Here is a 15,182-nt window from a genome sequence, read left to right on the forward strand (position 1 = left end):
TAATATGCTCATAATCCAGTCTCCATGATTCCCCCATAACTCTTCCTGTAGTCCCCATCAGTTCCCTCGTTATCCCAGCAGTAAATTCAACTAAACCATTCCTATTATCTATCTACCACCGATCTATGGAGTACTAGATCCTCCTTAGTACTTACCTACCCTACCCTAGTAGTATCTTCCATAGTCGTATGTCAATGGGTTACTACTGCTAGGTACTGGGTACCCGCTCATCCCTCTCCATTCTCCCTTCTCCATTCTCCATCCCATATCCTCATCCGTCTTCTTCTTTCTTCCCTTTCTCTTCTCTACTCTCTACTCTCTACTCTCTACTCTCTACTCTTTACTCTTTTACTATTTTCTAGTTTCCCCTTTCCTCTCCACTCCACCGCTCTCGACGTGATCTCGCCTAGTCGAACGATGATATCAAGGTTGCTCACTATAGTCGATTGTCGTCTGTGCTTGCACAAATCCCCCCGCGTCTGTTCCCTCACCGGGTCTGGTCTGGTGTGAGGGCAATCCCACATACAATCACCAACCCCCAAAGAACTACGACTTCAATTCGTCTCTGAAAACTCTCTACCGTCATTCATCATGGCTTTCAAAGAGAGATTCCGAAAGGTGTTCCACCGCAATTCAAACGGCCACTCCAAGTCGAAATCCAACAGCAATGGCAACGGGATCAAGATCGAGTACTATAAGCGCCATGAGATCCCGCGGTCGAAATTCCGCGGCCCTTTCGATCCTGAACACCAAAAGAGACTAGCCGCTTGGTCATTCGACGCCGCCCAGGCTGACCGTCCTCGTTCATTCGACTACTCGTTATCTCCCTGTACAACATTACCAGATCATCTCAAACCTCGCCATGAGGAGAGTGCCACGGAGGACGAGGAACTGGCTCCCAACCAGGGTCGTGACATCGCTCCTCCTGAAGTGGGCTTGATTGACTGTAAGTCGACTCTTTCCTTCCCGAAATGTCACATTCCACACATTCCATCTATTTATACTGGATCGATCCAAAAATCTAAGCGTACGCCTGACGACGTTCTGACCAAACCCGATTTCAGCTCCCGTTTCTATCTTCCACCACGAGTATGCTCCGGGTCGACAGGAGGAATCCTCGGCTTCGTCGTCCTCCACGGCGGTTGAATTCAGCAGTTATAGCAGTAATTCGACCATGACGCTGTACTCCGAGCCGCCTCGGCTGGATTCCATCACTCAAATCAAGGAGACAATTCGGTACACCTCGCCCATGCTGCGAGCCGTGTCACCGCCTCCGCTCTCGCCCAAGGGAGCTTTTATGCCTTTCTCACCAGACGATCTGACCCGAGCGTTGAACGCCGTCCAGATCTGCTCATAATTTACTTTCACACAACTTATCCTTCGTCCCCTTCGTCGCCGTCTCGAGGACGGACCCTCTTTCCGCGTGCGTTTTGACCCAAACGCTCGTTTCAACCTGCACTGGTGTGCACTTTTTTTTTTTTTTGCCAACCTTCCAGATTTCGAGAACCAGGCTGTTTTCCAGGTCTTCCATGAGTTCAAGAGGACTCCACTTTTCGCGCGGTGTCCCTTTCCCCCGGACCCGGCGTCCCACCCTTGCATGCTCCCGACTCTCGCGCTATTCTAGAGTCGAATTGTCGGGGCGATTGTTTCTGTCATGCGATTGAGCGTATACCCGTAATGGAGGCTTTCGAGCCTCGTCACATTTGCTGGGATTTTTTGAGATATTTTCGCTTCAAACTTGTCTACGGCCGAATAGAGAATGAATGTACTGTATGTGAGATGTTAGACGAATAATATGCATCCTTACGCAGCATTGAATCAAACTCTGCCTGAGTAATTCTGTAGAGATAACTTGACGCCAAAAGTACCATCCAGGTGACGTCCGATCAATCCCGTCACAACTCTGTCGTCTGTAGATATTCAATAGATCATCACCCTTGGATACTCGGGAAGCCCATCCTCTGCCTCAGCCGCATGATATCTGTCTGTGTGTCCAAGTCTAGACTGTGTCAACCCACGGTCCTCCTTCCCTGCCAAGACAATAGTCAACCCAGATGAACCCATTCAGCGTCCCAACTTCTCCGATCACCCAAAGCCATTCTATCATTGTACAGAAAATTGCAAGAAAAGAAAACAGAAGTGATACAACTCGCCGAATCACGAACTTAACCCAACAAGGATCCTCCCTGAATGAACTGAGCCACAAGAGGCCTGACCGCCTGACTGGCTGGATCGCACGAGATTAGCTTTGCGATGGTGAAGATCCTAGATCCGGATGTATTTTCCTGGCGCCGGGGTATGGGACGACACGATGTGCTAGGGATGAGTGGTGAACTTGTCTGAGTGTGCGTCTATTGTCGTCAGGCTATTGGGAAATCCGGGATGCATCTGGATTGTTCGTTTTTATTGAGAATTTGAATCCCTCATGGTGCATAGATCACATTTGGGAATTATGGCTGTTCCGCATTTTTTTTTTCTCTCTCTCTCTCTCTCTGAAGGAGTACCGGGTTTGCTTTAAACCCCGGCACTTAGAGTAAAGAAGATATGGAAGAGCTGAAGAATCTGGAGACTGAAAGGATCGTTTTTGTCATTCCGAGGAATGTCTAGAAACTTGATGTCCCATCCAAAGGAACCCCAAAAGTTGATGTATCACACACACATCGAGGAAGAAAAAGCAACTACGCTGTACGATCGCAATTGCTGGGATTGGGAATGCTACCAATCTAATCACACCGTGACACAAGGGTACGATCTATTGACGATCGGCTCTGATGTCCCTCGTTCCCGGAGTCCGACAACCTGGATAAACCATGATCAACGATGGCGTTGTCTTGCTGTTGAGTTCTGAGGCTTCCTCCTGTACCACGTACTTTTGTTGTTGTTGACGATGGTGTCCGTCCGTGCCTACACACCAGGCGAATCACACCGCATGTTGTCCCCAGTCTAGAGCTGCAGAGCTGCAGAGCTTGCGATCTATGGGCCCCGGGTCCCAGTTTCCAGGATCGGGATGTGATACCTTGGCTGGTTCGCGCGTGGTGCTTTTGCGCGGGTTCCATGCCGCGGATGGGTCTTCTGGCTGGCTTGTGGAAGTTGTGGCTATTCTTCGAGGATGGGGTTCATGGCTATCCCTGTTCTCCTTCGGGCAGTCTGCTATTCCCTTTCTTGTAGTGCTGGGCTGGACTTACAAATCAGCACTGCGAGGGCTTGATGATCGACTTGGTCTGTGATCATGACGACGGTCTGTCGCAGAGTCCAGACGGGGTGCATCTACATAGTGGCGTCGATATCGAATGCCAATGGTCTGGTCGTTTGACTTTCAAAAGTACCGGAAGTGCCGGTGTGATCGCCTTGACTGATGGTTGGATTTGGTGTGTCTGCTTGGTAGGTGTGCATTTTGCAGGCAGTCGAGAATGGGGGACTTGACATATAAATGCCTGGATGCACCAGGGTTTCTGTCGAATCTGGAGTCTCTTATCTTTCCAGTCTTCTTCTATTGTGCTTGGTGGATCGAAGACAGACGCATAGCTCCCTGTCTGCATCGATTGTCCCTGATTCGCTTTGATCATGATTGTCCCAACCAGCTTCAAACCGTCCTTGACAAGGATCAGAAGCAAAAGACGGAGCAAGAAGGGCCAGGATGTTGCCCTCCACTCGCACTGTCCAGCATGCCTCCACTCTTTAGCTCTGGTCCAAGAGACGTCGAGCATCCCTCGCACACTATCCCTCAATCACTTTGACTTCAGCCGACCTGCAGGCTTCAACCGATCCAATGCTCGAGGGAAATTCATTCACAATTCTATATGGAAGACATGTCCTCTTCCCTCCCTCCCCGTCCTCCTTGCTCCTACCAGATTCGGCACATACGGTGGCCGCTTTGCTCCCGAGTCTCAGATGGACGCCCTGTCCGAGCTCACCCTCGCGTTTGATCGAATCATTTCAGATTGCAACTTCTGGGCAGGATACCTCAGCTGCCCCGGCATCCGTCCGAGTCCCCTACGCCTCGCAGAAAATCTGACTCGACATGCCGGTGGTGCAAATATCTGGCTCAAACGGGAGGATCTGAACCAGCACGGCAGCCACAATATCCGCAACATCGTCGGCCAGGCCTTGATTGCACACCGGCTAGGCAAGTCCGAGATAGTCATGGACTGCGGCTCAGCCAACCACGGGATCGCCTGCGCTGCCATCTGCGCACGCTTGAAGATGAAATGCACCATTCTCATGGGCAGCTGGGATGCCACGTGCCAAAAGGAGGACGTGGAGAGAATCAAACAACTCGGAGCCTCACTCATCACCGTAGAGACCGGCTCCGCAAGCCGCAGCACCCTCCGCGCCGCAGTCAACGAGGCCCTCCGCTATGCCGTCGCCCACCTCAGCACCACATACCACATCCTGAGCGGGCCGATCGGACCGCACCCGCTCCCCACCATCGCGCGCACCTTCCAATCCATCCTCGGCGAGGAGATCAAACAGCAATTCGGCGGCGGCGCAGGCAGCAGCAGAGTCCCGGATGCCCTCGTCTCCCCCGTTGGACCCGGCAGCACTGCCGTCGGCATGTTCCACCCGTTCATCGACCATCCGTCGGTGAAACTCCTCGGCGTCGAGGCGGCAGGCGCGGCGCCGCTATCGCGCGGCGATGTTGGCGTCCTGCATGGCTGCCGCACGTACCTCTTGCAGAATGATGACGGGCAGATCCTCGACTCGTGGTCGCCTTCCCCGGACATGAACTTCCCCAGCGTCGGGCCGGAACTGGCGTGTTGGAAGGACATGGGCAGGGTCGAGTATGCCACTGCGACTGACGACGATGCCGTGCGTGGAGTGCAGATTCTTCGCGACCAGGAGGGTGTTGATTCTGGGTTGGGTACTGGTTATGCTGTTGAGAGGACTATGAAGCTCGCGAGGGAGCTGGGGCCGGGCAGGGATGTGGTGTTGCTTGTGACGGGTTGAGGGGTTTCGTTCTCTGAGTGGTGGTACTTTACTTCCCTGGTGGTATTTGTCTTTGCTTTTTTCATCCAGAATTGTACGTGTTGGCTGCGGGTGGCATGCCTCAGCTGATGGCCAGGGATTCCCAGTGTTACGGCGCAGTGGTGTTGTTTGAGTTTCCTGTCGTCGATTATTCTCACAGAATGTGTTATAAATAATGAGATGTGTAAAGATTTACTCCTATATAGTCATCGTCAGGCGCATATTCCCAAGAAAATAATATCCTTTGGCTCAATGATCCATTCACCTCTATCTTCGGTCATCACTCATAACAGACATGGATTGTAAACATGCGGTATCTATACTTTTGAGTCGACCCTCAGTCGACAGGATGCAAAATAAATATGCTCAAAGCGACGAAAAAAAAAAAGAGAGAAGCCTAATCTTCATGGGTGACCGCCATATCCAATACCTCAACTCGGCCTCTTCCCTTAGTCTCGGTGCCAACAAACTCATTCAGCCCCTTGAAGGCACCCGGCTCCGCGAAACCTACCACCTCCCACTCATCCCCACCAACCACCTCTTGGCTCTCGACCGACTCGATGTAGCTCATAATCTTGTCCTTGACGTTACTCGGGGCTTTGGCCGCTGGCGCCGCCTCCGCATCCGATGCCCCCTCCGCATCCGAATCTTGCTGTCGCGCAGCCTTGCCCTTCGCCCCCTTCCCGCCCTTCTTGTTCGGCTTCCCGCCAGAAGGCGCCTCCTTCTCCTTGCCCGCGCCCGCCGCCGCGGCGCCCTTGACAGACTGCTTCAGCAGCGACAGGGGACACGTGACACGCAGCCGCATGCGTGCCCGCATCACCGGGATCGGCTGCCACGCAATCAACGCCTTCATAGCCTCCAGCGCCTGACTCTTCGCGGACTTAGTCGGCGTCACGCCCGTCCATAGCGGCTTCCGCGGCTGTGTCGACCCGTTCTCCTCAGCCGCGGCGGCCCCGCCGTTACCTTCCTGCTGTTGCTGCTGCTGCTGCTGTCCGCTCGCCGAGCTCAACTGGTCCAGGGCCTTTGAGATCATCCCCGGCGTGTACACCCGTTTCGTGTTCGGGTCGATCAGCCTCCCCGACACGATGTCGAGCACCTCCTTCTCAACCCGCTCCAGCATCTCCTTGCGCTCGCGCTCGCCGACCTGCACTTCGCCTTTGCGCAGGATCTCCTGGCGGATCTCGTCGGACGTCATGGAGGAGCCGAAGGCTTTGGTGAGTTCGGCCGAGGGCGCGGTTTGGGCTTTCGAGACGGAGAGGAAGATCGTCGGGACTTGGAGGACATTGTCGAGGTCTTTTTCGGCGCCGGAGCGGTATTCGAGCAGTTTGTTCTTGTAGCAGGCGAGCTCGAAGCGTTTCTTGCCTGGATTGGGGTGGAAATTAGTTGGAACGAACTGGTCATATTTGTTTGCTGTGTGGGGATGGACGGACCTTTTTTTAGTCGGACGATCGATACGTTCGTGAACTTGATCTGGTTTGAGGGTTGGTTGATAGGCATTTTGTATACCTCCTCTCTACGCCGTAGAGTGTTTCTTGTTAACTGAATTCCTTGACTGGATGGAGGTATGATAATAGATCTCAAAAGAAAGAAAGAAAAAAAAGTGGCTGTTCTGCGAGCAAAAAACTTCAGCCCCTCCACACTGCGACTTTATCAGCAATCAGTCTTCTCACTGCCTTAGCAGCTGCCTTACTGCCTTACTCACCATGATTGCATTTGCGATGACGCGGGTCCCGTGACCCCCTAGCAGGTGACCCAGCATGTGACTTGTTTCTCCTCACCAAGGCACCTAAGGCACCGCGCTGTGATTGGCCGCCTCCCTCGCCTCGCTATCAGCCTGCGTGAGTCGTCATCGGCGTCTCGGAGAGGTACCACCGCTTCCTCCGACCTCCCATCTCACCCTACACCTCCTCTTCTCTTCACCTCTCTCTCTTGTGTTTTATCCCCAGACCAGCTGGTTTTCTCATCAGCTGTGTTATTATTTTGTGTTCTTTGTGATTGTAAAGCTGTAAGTTGCCGTCCCATTGTGAACACTTCTGGTCTCGCTCCCTTGATATGGTACCGTACTGATAAGGTCGCTATCCAGGCTATCTCGACCCCAAGGTCCTCTTCATCCCTTCATCTCCAGTTCCATCAGGAATACGCTCTCAGACGTTTTCTGGGAGATACCTAAGCCATCATGAGAGTTCTCCCAGCTACCTTGCTGGTTGGAGCAGCCACGGCGGCGGTTCCTCCCTTCCAGCAGATCCTAGGGTTGCCTAAGAAGGGAGCCGACACACTGTCCAAGCCGCTCCATGACTTCCAGGAGCAGCTCAAGACCCTCTCAGATGATGCTCGTCGTCTGTGGGATGAAGTAGCCAAGCACTTCCCCGACAGCATGGACCACAATCCCGTGTTCTCTTTGCCCAAGAAGCACACCCGTCGTCCCGATTCGCACTGGGACCACATTGTCCGTGGTGCTGATGTGCAGAGCGTCTGGGTCACTGGTGCCAACGGTGAGAAGGAGCGTGAGGTTGATGGCAAGCTTGAGGCCTACGATCTGAGGGTCAAGACGACCGATCCCGGTGCTCTTGGTATCGATCCAGGTGTCAAGCAGTACACTGGTTATCTGGACGATAATGAGAATGATAAGCATCTGTTCTATTGTGAGTCTGGCTCTTCGATGCATCATCCATTGTCTAAATTCGCTGATACTGATCGTTAAAAAAGGGTTCTTCGAGTCTCGTAATGATCCCAAGAACGACCCCGTCGTTCTGTGGCTGAACGGCGGTCCTGGCTGTTCTTCCCTCACTGGCCTGTTCTTGGAGCTCGGCCCCAGCAGCATCGACTCGAAGATCAAGCCGGTTTACAATGACTTCGCGTGGAACTCGAACGCTTCGGTTATCTTCCTTGACCAGCCCGTCAATGTCGGCTATTCCTACAGTGGCTCTGCTGTCAGCGACACTGTTGCTGCGGGTAAGGATGTTTACGCCCTCCTTACCCTCTTCTTCAAGCAGTTCCCCGAGTATGCGAAGCAAGACTTCCACATTGCCGGAGAGTCTTATGCTGGTCATTACATCCCGGTCTTTGCCTCCGAGATCCTCTCTCACAAGAAGCGTAACATCAACTTGAAGTCCGTCCTCATCGGTAATGGTCTTACCGATCCTCTGACCCAGTATGATCATTACCGCCCCATGGCTTGTGGTGACGGTGGCTACCCCGCTGTGCTAGATGAGGCCAGCTGCCAGTCGATGGACAATGCTCTGCCTCGCTGCAAGTCGATGATTGAGTCTTGCTACAACACCGAGAGCTCCTGGGTTTGCGTCCCTGCCTCTATCTACTGCAACAATGCCCTCATTGGTCCTTACCAGAGAACTGGCCAGAACGTCTACGACGTCCGTGGCAAGTGTGAGGATGAGAGCAACCTTTGCTACAAGGGCATGGGCTACGTTAGCGAGTATTTGAACAAGCGCGAGGTCCGTGAAGCTGTCGGTGCTGAGGTGGATGGCTACGACTCCTGCAACTTTGACATCAACCGCAACTTCCTCTTCCACGGTGACTGGATGAAGCCCTACCACCGCCTTGTTCCTGGTCTTCTGGAGCAGATCCCCGTCCTGATCTATGCCGGTGATGCTGATTTCATCTGCAACTGGCTGGGCAACAAGGCCTGGAGTGAGGCTCTGGAGTGGCCTGGACAGAAGGAGTATGCCTCTGCTGAGCTGGAGGACCTCGTCATTGAGCAGAACGAGCACCAGGGGAAGAAGATTGGCCAGATCAAGTCGCACGGTAACTTCACCTTCATGCGTCTCTACGGCGGAGGCCACATGGTTCCCATGGACCAGCCCGAGGCCAGTCTTGAGTTCTTCAACCGCTGGATCGGAGGTGAATGGTTCTAGAGTATGAGGCCACGTCTTGGCTGCACGACCGATCAATGCTTGTTTTTTTGCTACGCTGCAGTTAATTTGACGGTGATTAGAAGAGTATGGACGTTTTGATTTGTCTTTTGATCAAGCATGACCAGTGATTGTGCTTCTCGCGATGTATGGCTGGCTTTTACAATCATATGGTGATATATACTGTTGTATCTATATTGCTTGAAAAAAGAATATGGGCTTAGGATGATTCAAGTTGTAAGTAACATACCAGTGTAGAGTTTGTAGAGCATGAGTCGACAAGTCGCCTTACGGGGATATGTACTCCGAGAATCTACATGACATACAAGGTGGAAGTAATACGAGGGAATCATTGCCATATCTTGGGACCATAGAACACCAGCTTTGCCGAAAAGAACATCAAGGAAGGGAGGGGGAGTGATTTTGATCTGATTCATTTCATATTGGTATGGTTTCTTTCGCTTTTGTTGGGCCCGTGTCGGTTTTTAAATCAACACCAGATCAAGTCCAGAGTCCCACGAGGATGTCGTAAAAACACACCAACATAATCCCACCAATCCCACTCCAGCGGAAAACAAAAACACATGGAGACGTTCAGCTCTTCTTCTTGCTGACACCGACGGTGCGTCCACGGCGGCCGGTGGTCTTGGTGTGCTGACCACGGACACGCAGACCCCAGTAGTGACGCAGACCACGGTGGGAGCGGATCTTCTTCAGGCGCTCAAGATCCTCACGGAGCTTGCTGTCCAGACCGTTGGACAGAACCTGGGAGTCCTTGCCATCGACGATGTCGCGCTGTCTGTTGAGGAACCAGGTGGGGATCTTGTACTGGGTGGGGTTCTGGAGGATGGTGACGATACGCTCGAGTTCTTCGGTGGTAAGCTCACCAGCGCTGTGATTTCCAGAAAGTCAACTTCTGCTGCTATCATTTTGGGGTTGTTTTTCGGGTTATCTGCGTGCTTCTTGTCGCTGTCCCTTCTCTCCACCCACACAGCACATGCACACGCACACAACCCCGATTCCGAAAATATGGATATCGAAAGAAAAAGGAAATTGGAACGTACCGCTTGCTCAGATCGACATCGGCCTTCTTGCAAACCAAGTTGGAGTAGCGGCGACCGACACCCTTGATCTGGGTCAAGGCGTACATGATCTTCTGCTTGCCGTCAACATTGGTGTTGAGCAGACGCAAGATGTACTGGAAGTTCGTCTTCTCGCCGGACACGAGCGCTATTCGAGAGAAAAAAAATCAAGAGCCAGGTCAGCCTTCGTTATTCCTGTATTGTTGGATTTTTTTTCTTTCCCCATCACAAGTTGTCTTCTTTCCCCGGGTCATCAAAGACCAGCGGACCTCTCGTCGTTATCACGAAATATCATCGCTTTCTGCAACCACATTTCTCCATCGAAAATAACGAGAGCAAACTTGCGAACAAAGGAAATGCCGGGATGATGGGGAGAAACGTACACATGATGGGCGATGGGCGCGACGGGACTCGCGAATACTTGTCGACAGCGAGAGGGATGAAGGAGAGGTGAAATCGAGGGCGCCTTCAGTGACTTTGCTTGCTCCCGTTGTGGGATCGGGTAAGCTGAGGCCTAGCCTAAACAGGAATGGTGGGACTGAGGGCTCGCTTGTCAACGGCGCTAAACTGGAAAAGGATAAATTACTTTGACCTGTGTCGCGACACGTGATATTACTCGTATCAGTACGGTATTGTGTGTACTGTTTATTACATCGTGCTCCTGGATGCTTCTTTGTCGGGCTTCATTCTTCGTCTCCACGTCCTTTCTGAGAATACTAGCTGGTCTTGTCTTGCATCTTTCATCATCCCTGGGGTGGATCATTCGATGGCTCTTTGATAACTTGGATGTTTCATCTTCTCCATCGTCGAGGATGTGGCCCGAGATGACAAGGCTCGAATATGCCTTTGCCAGAGGCCACCTCAATGGAGCGAGTACACTCCTCGTAGACCACAGACCCTGCAATATACATCTCGATTCACTATACTAACTCTCGCAGAGCCTTGTGATATGAAAACATGCTGCTCAACTTTCTGGTTGAGACATCTACCATGCTGCGCATCCGATGGTACTCTCTAAACCTCGACGCCATTTAGATCTAGTACACTCGTTGCAAGACTGTCAATTCTCGTTTAATGTCTTTGTTTCTGGTTATTGTCTGATTGACCGGACAAAGGCCTCTATTCACTATGACAGAATGTCGAAACACGTCTTTGGCTCGATACCAAGAAAGATGATCATTCACAGGCTACTGAACTTACTACGGACAAAGGCCTCTAGTGCAACCATTCTACAGCAGCCCTGGTTTTCATTTTATGTATAGAGAACCTGCTTTCTGTGAAGCAAGAAGGGGCTTCACTTGAGAAATTCTGCTACCATGGCTTGCCAGAATGAATTCTTGGTAGCCATTGTCCAGATGGTGTCGTCTTGGAAGCTTTGTTGACTTGTGGTGCGCTCTATTTTTATCTACAGACATATCGATTCAAACCTCTTTGTCCATGGATTGCTTCAATGGCAATATGTCTCGAGTGCAAAGGGCTCGATGTGTGTACTTAACCGTCTGAAGGCCCCTCAATTCGCATGTCAAGTTTCGTATCCAGTTCATACTACACTGCTTGATCTATCTCTTCACACTTTCTTCTAGCTTTCTTGACCACAACAACCCGCAGACCCTTCTTTTCTTGCTTCATCACTTGCTTCAGGAGATCTGCACAACTCGCAAGAATGAGCAGTCCTCCCGAGGAGTCAGAGTCGTCGTCGTCGAGCTCACCGTCTTACCCTGACCCCGACCTTCGCTACCCCAAGTTCAAGCTCAGCGACTTGCCAGATGCTCCTCCACACTGGAGGCTCTTCGGAGAAACAGCGGATGATGTTCTTCGTACTCGCAAATTTGTCCGCGAGCAGTTGGTAGCCATGATCGATTTCTACGCCTGGGGAATCGACATGGGTTTTGAAACACGTATGACCAATTTGCGACTCACGAAAGCCATATGGAAGCTCTTTTACTACTTTGCCGATCAGCATCTGCCCACATCGGTCAGGGATCTTCTCAATTTCGACAAAAAGGATGGTGGTCCGAGATTGCTGTCACGCGAAATCACCGATTCTTCCCTGCTACCCATCAGCAGATACTACCCCGACCCCCCGAGTCTCACTGCCCAGGCGAAGCCCGATTTCGTCAGACCACAGAATGCTGCAGAGTGGATGCCCGATGCTTACGTTGAGCAAATGTGTATGTCGAGTCGTAATTTGAATCCTTCAATGGCGAGAGCCCCGAGTCAGACGCCAACAGCGACGCTGGCTCCATCCTCCCGCTCTGGCTCGCGCAATGGCATCAACAGTGACAATAGCGATGACACGAACGGCAACCTTCAGGCAGCCCTCGTTGGTCCAGTGGTTGCGGGGTTTTCTAACCCGTTAACTCTTGTGCAATCCGCCAACCCAACAGGCGCATTTATACCTGCTCCTGCTCCGGCCACAAGTCTCCGTGTTCCTGCCCACAAGGCCCGAGCCGTCATTGAAGCTGTCGAGAAGTCTGTCATGAACTTTGCCTATCAAGAACTTGAGCGAGACCCAAGTGCTGTTCCGCAGGATCCTCGGCCATTCCAAACTGTACTGCGAGCAGAAGACGTCTCAAAGGCACTTATTGGTTCATTCTCTGCCAATGCGCAAGTGCGGCTCTCGCCAGATCCCTTGGATCCGGATCGATCGATTATTGATCCCAATGGGAGCGATTACCCCTGTCGAGGCAGGGGTCCTGTGTGGCGGGATAACTCAGGCAGCATCGACAGTCTGATCGTCGTGGGCAAATTGCTCAATGCTGGGTCGACGATTATCGATCGCAAACGACCAGGTGTGACTTCGCGTTTCACTGAAGTCGAACGGGCTTTTGTCGAGGCGACCGATATCAATTGGGATACTCTCTCGAGAGAAGAGAGCATGACGGCGCGAGATCATCTCTGGCATTTCCTGGATGGTCGCGTAGAGGGTGTCCAGGTCAAAATTCTCAGTCCTCTGTGGAACGTATGGTCCGAATGTGCAGGTCGCTTTGACCAATTCCACTTTACGTATCGAGAAGCAGTTTCATCTTGTCAGTGCACCGGCGAGGCTGCCACCATCCGGGCACGTACCCAGCATTTCGTGATCCCAGACTATCTTCCTGGGGACGAGAACGGGGTCAACATGAGTGATGTGGTTAGTCGTCCGTTTGCGCCTTTCCTCCAGGCAGATTGTGTCACATGCCAAGCCAAACAAAGTGTGACTGTCGAAAGAAGATTCGACACTCTCCCTCTGCGCATGGTGGTGGGACTCAACGAACGCACCTCGGCCAAGAATCACACCAAGGATATCACCTTTGACTTCTGTGACGGTGATGGCATCCAACAACGAGCAACGTACCGTTGGCTCGGTGGTATATACTACAAGGATTATCAATTCCGAGTCTTCTGGACCGATACAAAGAGGGGTGAAACAGAAAATGGATTCCTCCAGACCTACGACAGCACGATGAACGAGGGGCTCATTGTCGGAGATATTCCTCCGGCCCACAAGGACGAGAGAGTGCCCGCAGCGTGGTGGAAAAACACTCACTTGCCGTTCCTCATTTACGAACGCGTGGTGAATCCCGAGCCAGAGGTCATGAGCTTGGCCTGGCATGCATTGTCTGACATGATGAAGGTACAGATGGATGGCAACCTAATCATGCAGCAGCATACCCCTTGGACGCGCAATGAGCCCACCACTTCTCCGCCGAAGCTTCCCTGGGATCGATGCATTCCGGAGGTACCTCGCTTCCGTACCGGCGCGACTGGATACTCCTCGGAAGTCACTCTCCCAGATGATATCGTTGATCCTGACGCTGTTGTTGTTGCGCCAAAGCAAGGCTCCACCTCATATTCCGCGCGAATTACAAGTCCTGGAACATCTGTTAGCTCGGGGCAACCGCAATCAGCGAGTATGCACATCTCGCCTGCGCCCACAGGGCTGCAACAAGCAGCACAAATGCAAGCCCCCACGAACTATGTCGCAGCCACGGCAGTCAACGGTCCTCCTTTCGCCTCGACCTTCGCGACAGCCCAGGCCACCGGAGTGGAAGCTTTGGAATTCAGTGCACCGAATGCGGGTAGCTTGTTCAACACATTCAACGGCGGTCCGGCCATGGGAAGGAGCGGCAGCTCACGCTCAGGGAACAGTTTCTCCAGGTTCAACAACTACGCGACCTCGGGCATGGGCGATGGCAACGCGATGCAGATTTCCCCCACGCAGCAATTCTTCTGGATCCCCTCACCGTCTATGAGTCCAGAGAGGCAGCGCACTTCCCCGCGCAGACAGCAAGGCAGGCAGTCGCGGTCGCCGGATATGATGGCAGGCTTTGCAGTGCGTGGCGGCGGCGATGGCCGGACTTCGCCATGGCTCCAGTTTGTGCGTCTTTCGCCCCAACATGCCGTCGAAGAGGTACAGGACAACAACAACAACGCTAACACCAGCGCTGCCGCCAACGCCAATGGCAATGCCAACGCTAATGCTAATAAGGAACCAAGCAATGGACGAAAGGCACCCCGGAAACGGGCGCGGGCCGAGCCCACTGCCCCGGTCCGACGAAGTACCAGGCGTAGGGCATGAAGACTGAACGGTGATCATCCATGCCGGCTACTAAGTCCAGGTGAGAGCGTTTCCCCTCTTGTTTTTTTTTTTTTTTTTTTTTGCTATTCTAGTTTCATTCTGGTGGTCTTGGTTGCTTGCAGATTGCTTACAGAGGAGTTTTGATCGGTTCTGCCATCATCGGTTTGATTTGAGTCTGGTCGCATTCAGTGTATAATAGATATAGTTTGTGATGGATTTCCAATCGTATTTCAACTGTCTTGATTCTTGAGAATAGTAGTAGTATCTATCTAGTCTATTTCTGCAATGTAGCACAGGTGCATCAGCTGAAGATCGGTGTACTCCAACCACGCAACCCAACGCCAACATCATGGGAATCAGAAGTCACCGTCCAACAAACCGAGGAACGTCGAGCTGATCCATGCAATGTCACCAGCCAGCGCGGAATGGAAGCTCCTTCAACAACCAATAAACCCAAAGGATATCTAATCCTCCCCAGGCGACGGAGGTGGCCGTCGGGGCGTTTTGTCTGTGCGTGGCTGCATTCTTAAATACTTGCTTTCCCCGCATTTCGCCCTTTTCCCCAGATTAACTATCTACTATCTAGTATCTACTGTCTACTGTCTACTGTCTACTGACTAGTTATATTGGCCTGAGTCCTCGTCCTTTTCTTACTGTTCTTCTTCGTGTTGTATGATTGATGGCCGGTGAGACTGGTCTACTTTT

The 15,182-nt window shown here is 52.2% G+C and overlaps 6 protein-coding genes across 6 annotated transcripts, besides 5 other annotated features; 4 read left to right on the forward strand and 2 right to left on the reverse strand.

Annotated features, from left to right (window-relative positions):
* The first annotated feature begins 230 nt into the window (after positions 1-230).
* Positions 231-259: a microsatellite.
* A 43-nt stretch (positions 260-302) lies between these two features.
* Positions 303-346: a microsatellite.
* Positions 347-591: 245 nt separating this feature from the next.
* Positions 592-1,357, forward strand: ACLA_086810 (uncharacterized protein; the record flags this gene model as incomplete). Its single annotated transcript, XM_001268404.1, has 2 exons — positions 592-946; positions 1,065-1,357. The coding sequence occupies 2 exons, from the start codon at positions 592-594 to the stop codon at positions 1,355-1,357; spliced, it is 648 nt and encodes a 215-aa protein (XP_001268405.1).
* Positions 1,358-3,564: 2,207 nt separating this feature from the next.
* ACLA_086820 (tryptophan synthase) lies at positions 3,565-4,947 on the forward strand (the record flags this gene model as incomplete). The annotated part of the gene is made up of 1 exon (XM_001268405.1): positions 3,565-4,947. The coding sequence occupies one exon, from the start codon at positions 3,565-3,567 to the stop codon at positions 4,945-4,947; it is 1,383 nt and encodes a 460-aa protein (XP_001268406.1).
* A 415-nt stretch (positions 4,948-5,362) lies between these two features.
* ACLA_086830 (guanine nucleotide exchange factor SDO1) lies at positions 5,363-6,462 on the reverse strand (the record flags this gene model as incomplete). Its single annotated transcript, XM_001268406.1, has 2 exons — positions 5,363-6,327; positions 6,396-6,462. 2 exons carry the CDS (start codon positions 6,460-6,462, stop codon positions 5,363-5,365), a joined length of 1,032 nt encoding a protein of 343 aa, XP_001268407.1.
* Positions 5,933-5,956: a microsatellite.
* A 679-nt stretch (positions 6,463-7,141) lies between the features above and the next one.
* cp3 (carboxypeptidase C PRC1) lies at positions 7,142-8,837 on the forward strand (the record flags this gene model as incomplete). Its single annotated transcript, XM_001268407.1, has 2 exons — positions 7,142-7,607; positions 7,672-8,837. 2 exons carry the CDS (start codon positions 7,142-7,144, stop codon positions 8,835-8,837), a joined length of 1,632 nt encoding a protein of 543 aa, XP_001268408.1.
* A 591-nt stretch (positions 8,838-9,428) lies between these two features.
* On the reverse strand, positions 9,429-10,303 carry ACLA_086850 (40S ribosomal protein uS13; the record flags this gene model as incomplete). Its single annotated transcript, XM_001268408.1, has 3 exons — positions 9,429-9,726; positions 9,899-10,064; positions 10,300-10,303. The coding sequence occupies 3 exons, from the start codon at positions 10,301-10,303 to the stop codon at positions 9,429-9,431; spliced, it is 468 nt and encodes a 155-aa protein (XP_001268409.1).
* A 1,276-nt stretch (positions 10,304-11,579) lies between these two features.
* Positions 11,580-14,477, forward strand: ACLA_086860 (uncharacterized protein; the record flags this gene model as incomplete). Its single annotated transcript, XM_001268409.1, has 1 exon — positions 11,580-14,477. One exon carries the CDS (start codon positions 11,580-11,582, stop codon positions 14,475-14,477), a length of 2,898 nt encoding a protein of 965 aa, XP_001268410.1.
* Positions 14,478-14,538: 61 nt separating this feature from the next.
* Positions 14,539-14,559: a microsatellite.
* Positions 14,560-15,047: 488 nt separating this feature from the next.
* Positions 15,048-15,091: a microsatellite.
* The last annotated feature ends 91 nt before the right edge of the window (positions 15,092-15,182 follow it).

This window comes from Aspergillus clavatus, genomic scaffold (genome assembly GCF_000002715.2).
Source record: "Aspergillus clavatus NRRL 1 1099423829806 genomic scaffold, whole genome shotgun sequence".
Taxonomy (NCBI): Eukaryota; Fungi; Ascomycota; class Eurotiomycetes; order Eurotiales; family Aspergillaceae; genus Aspergillus; species Aspergillus clavatus.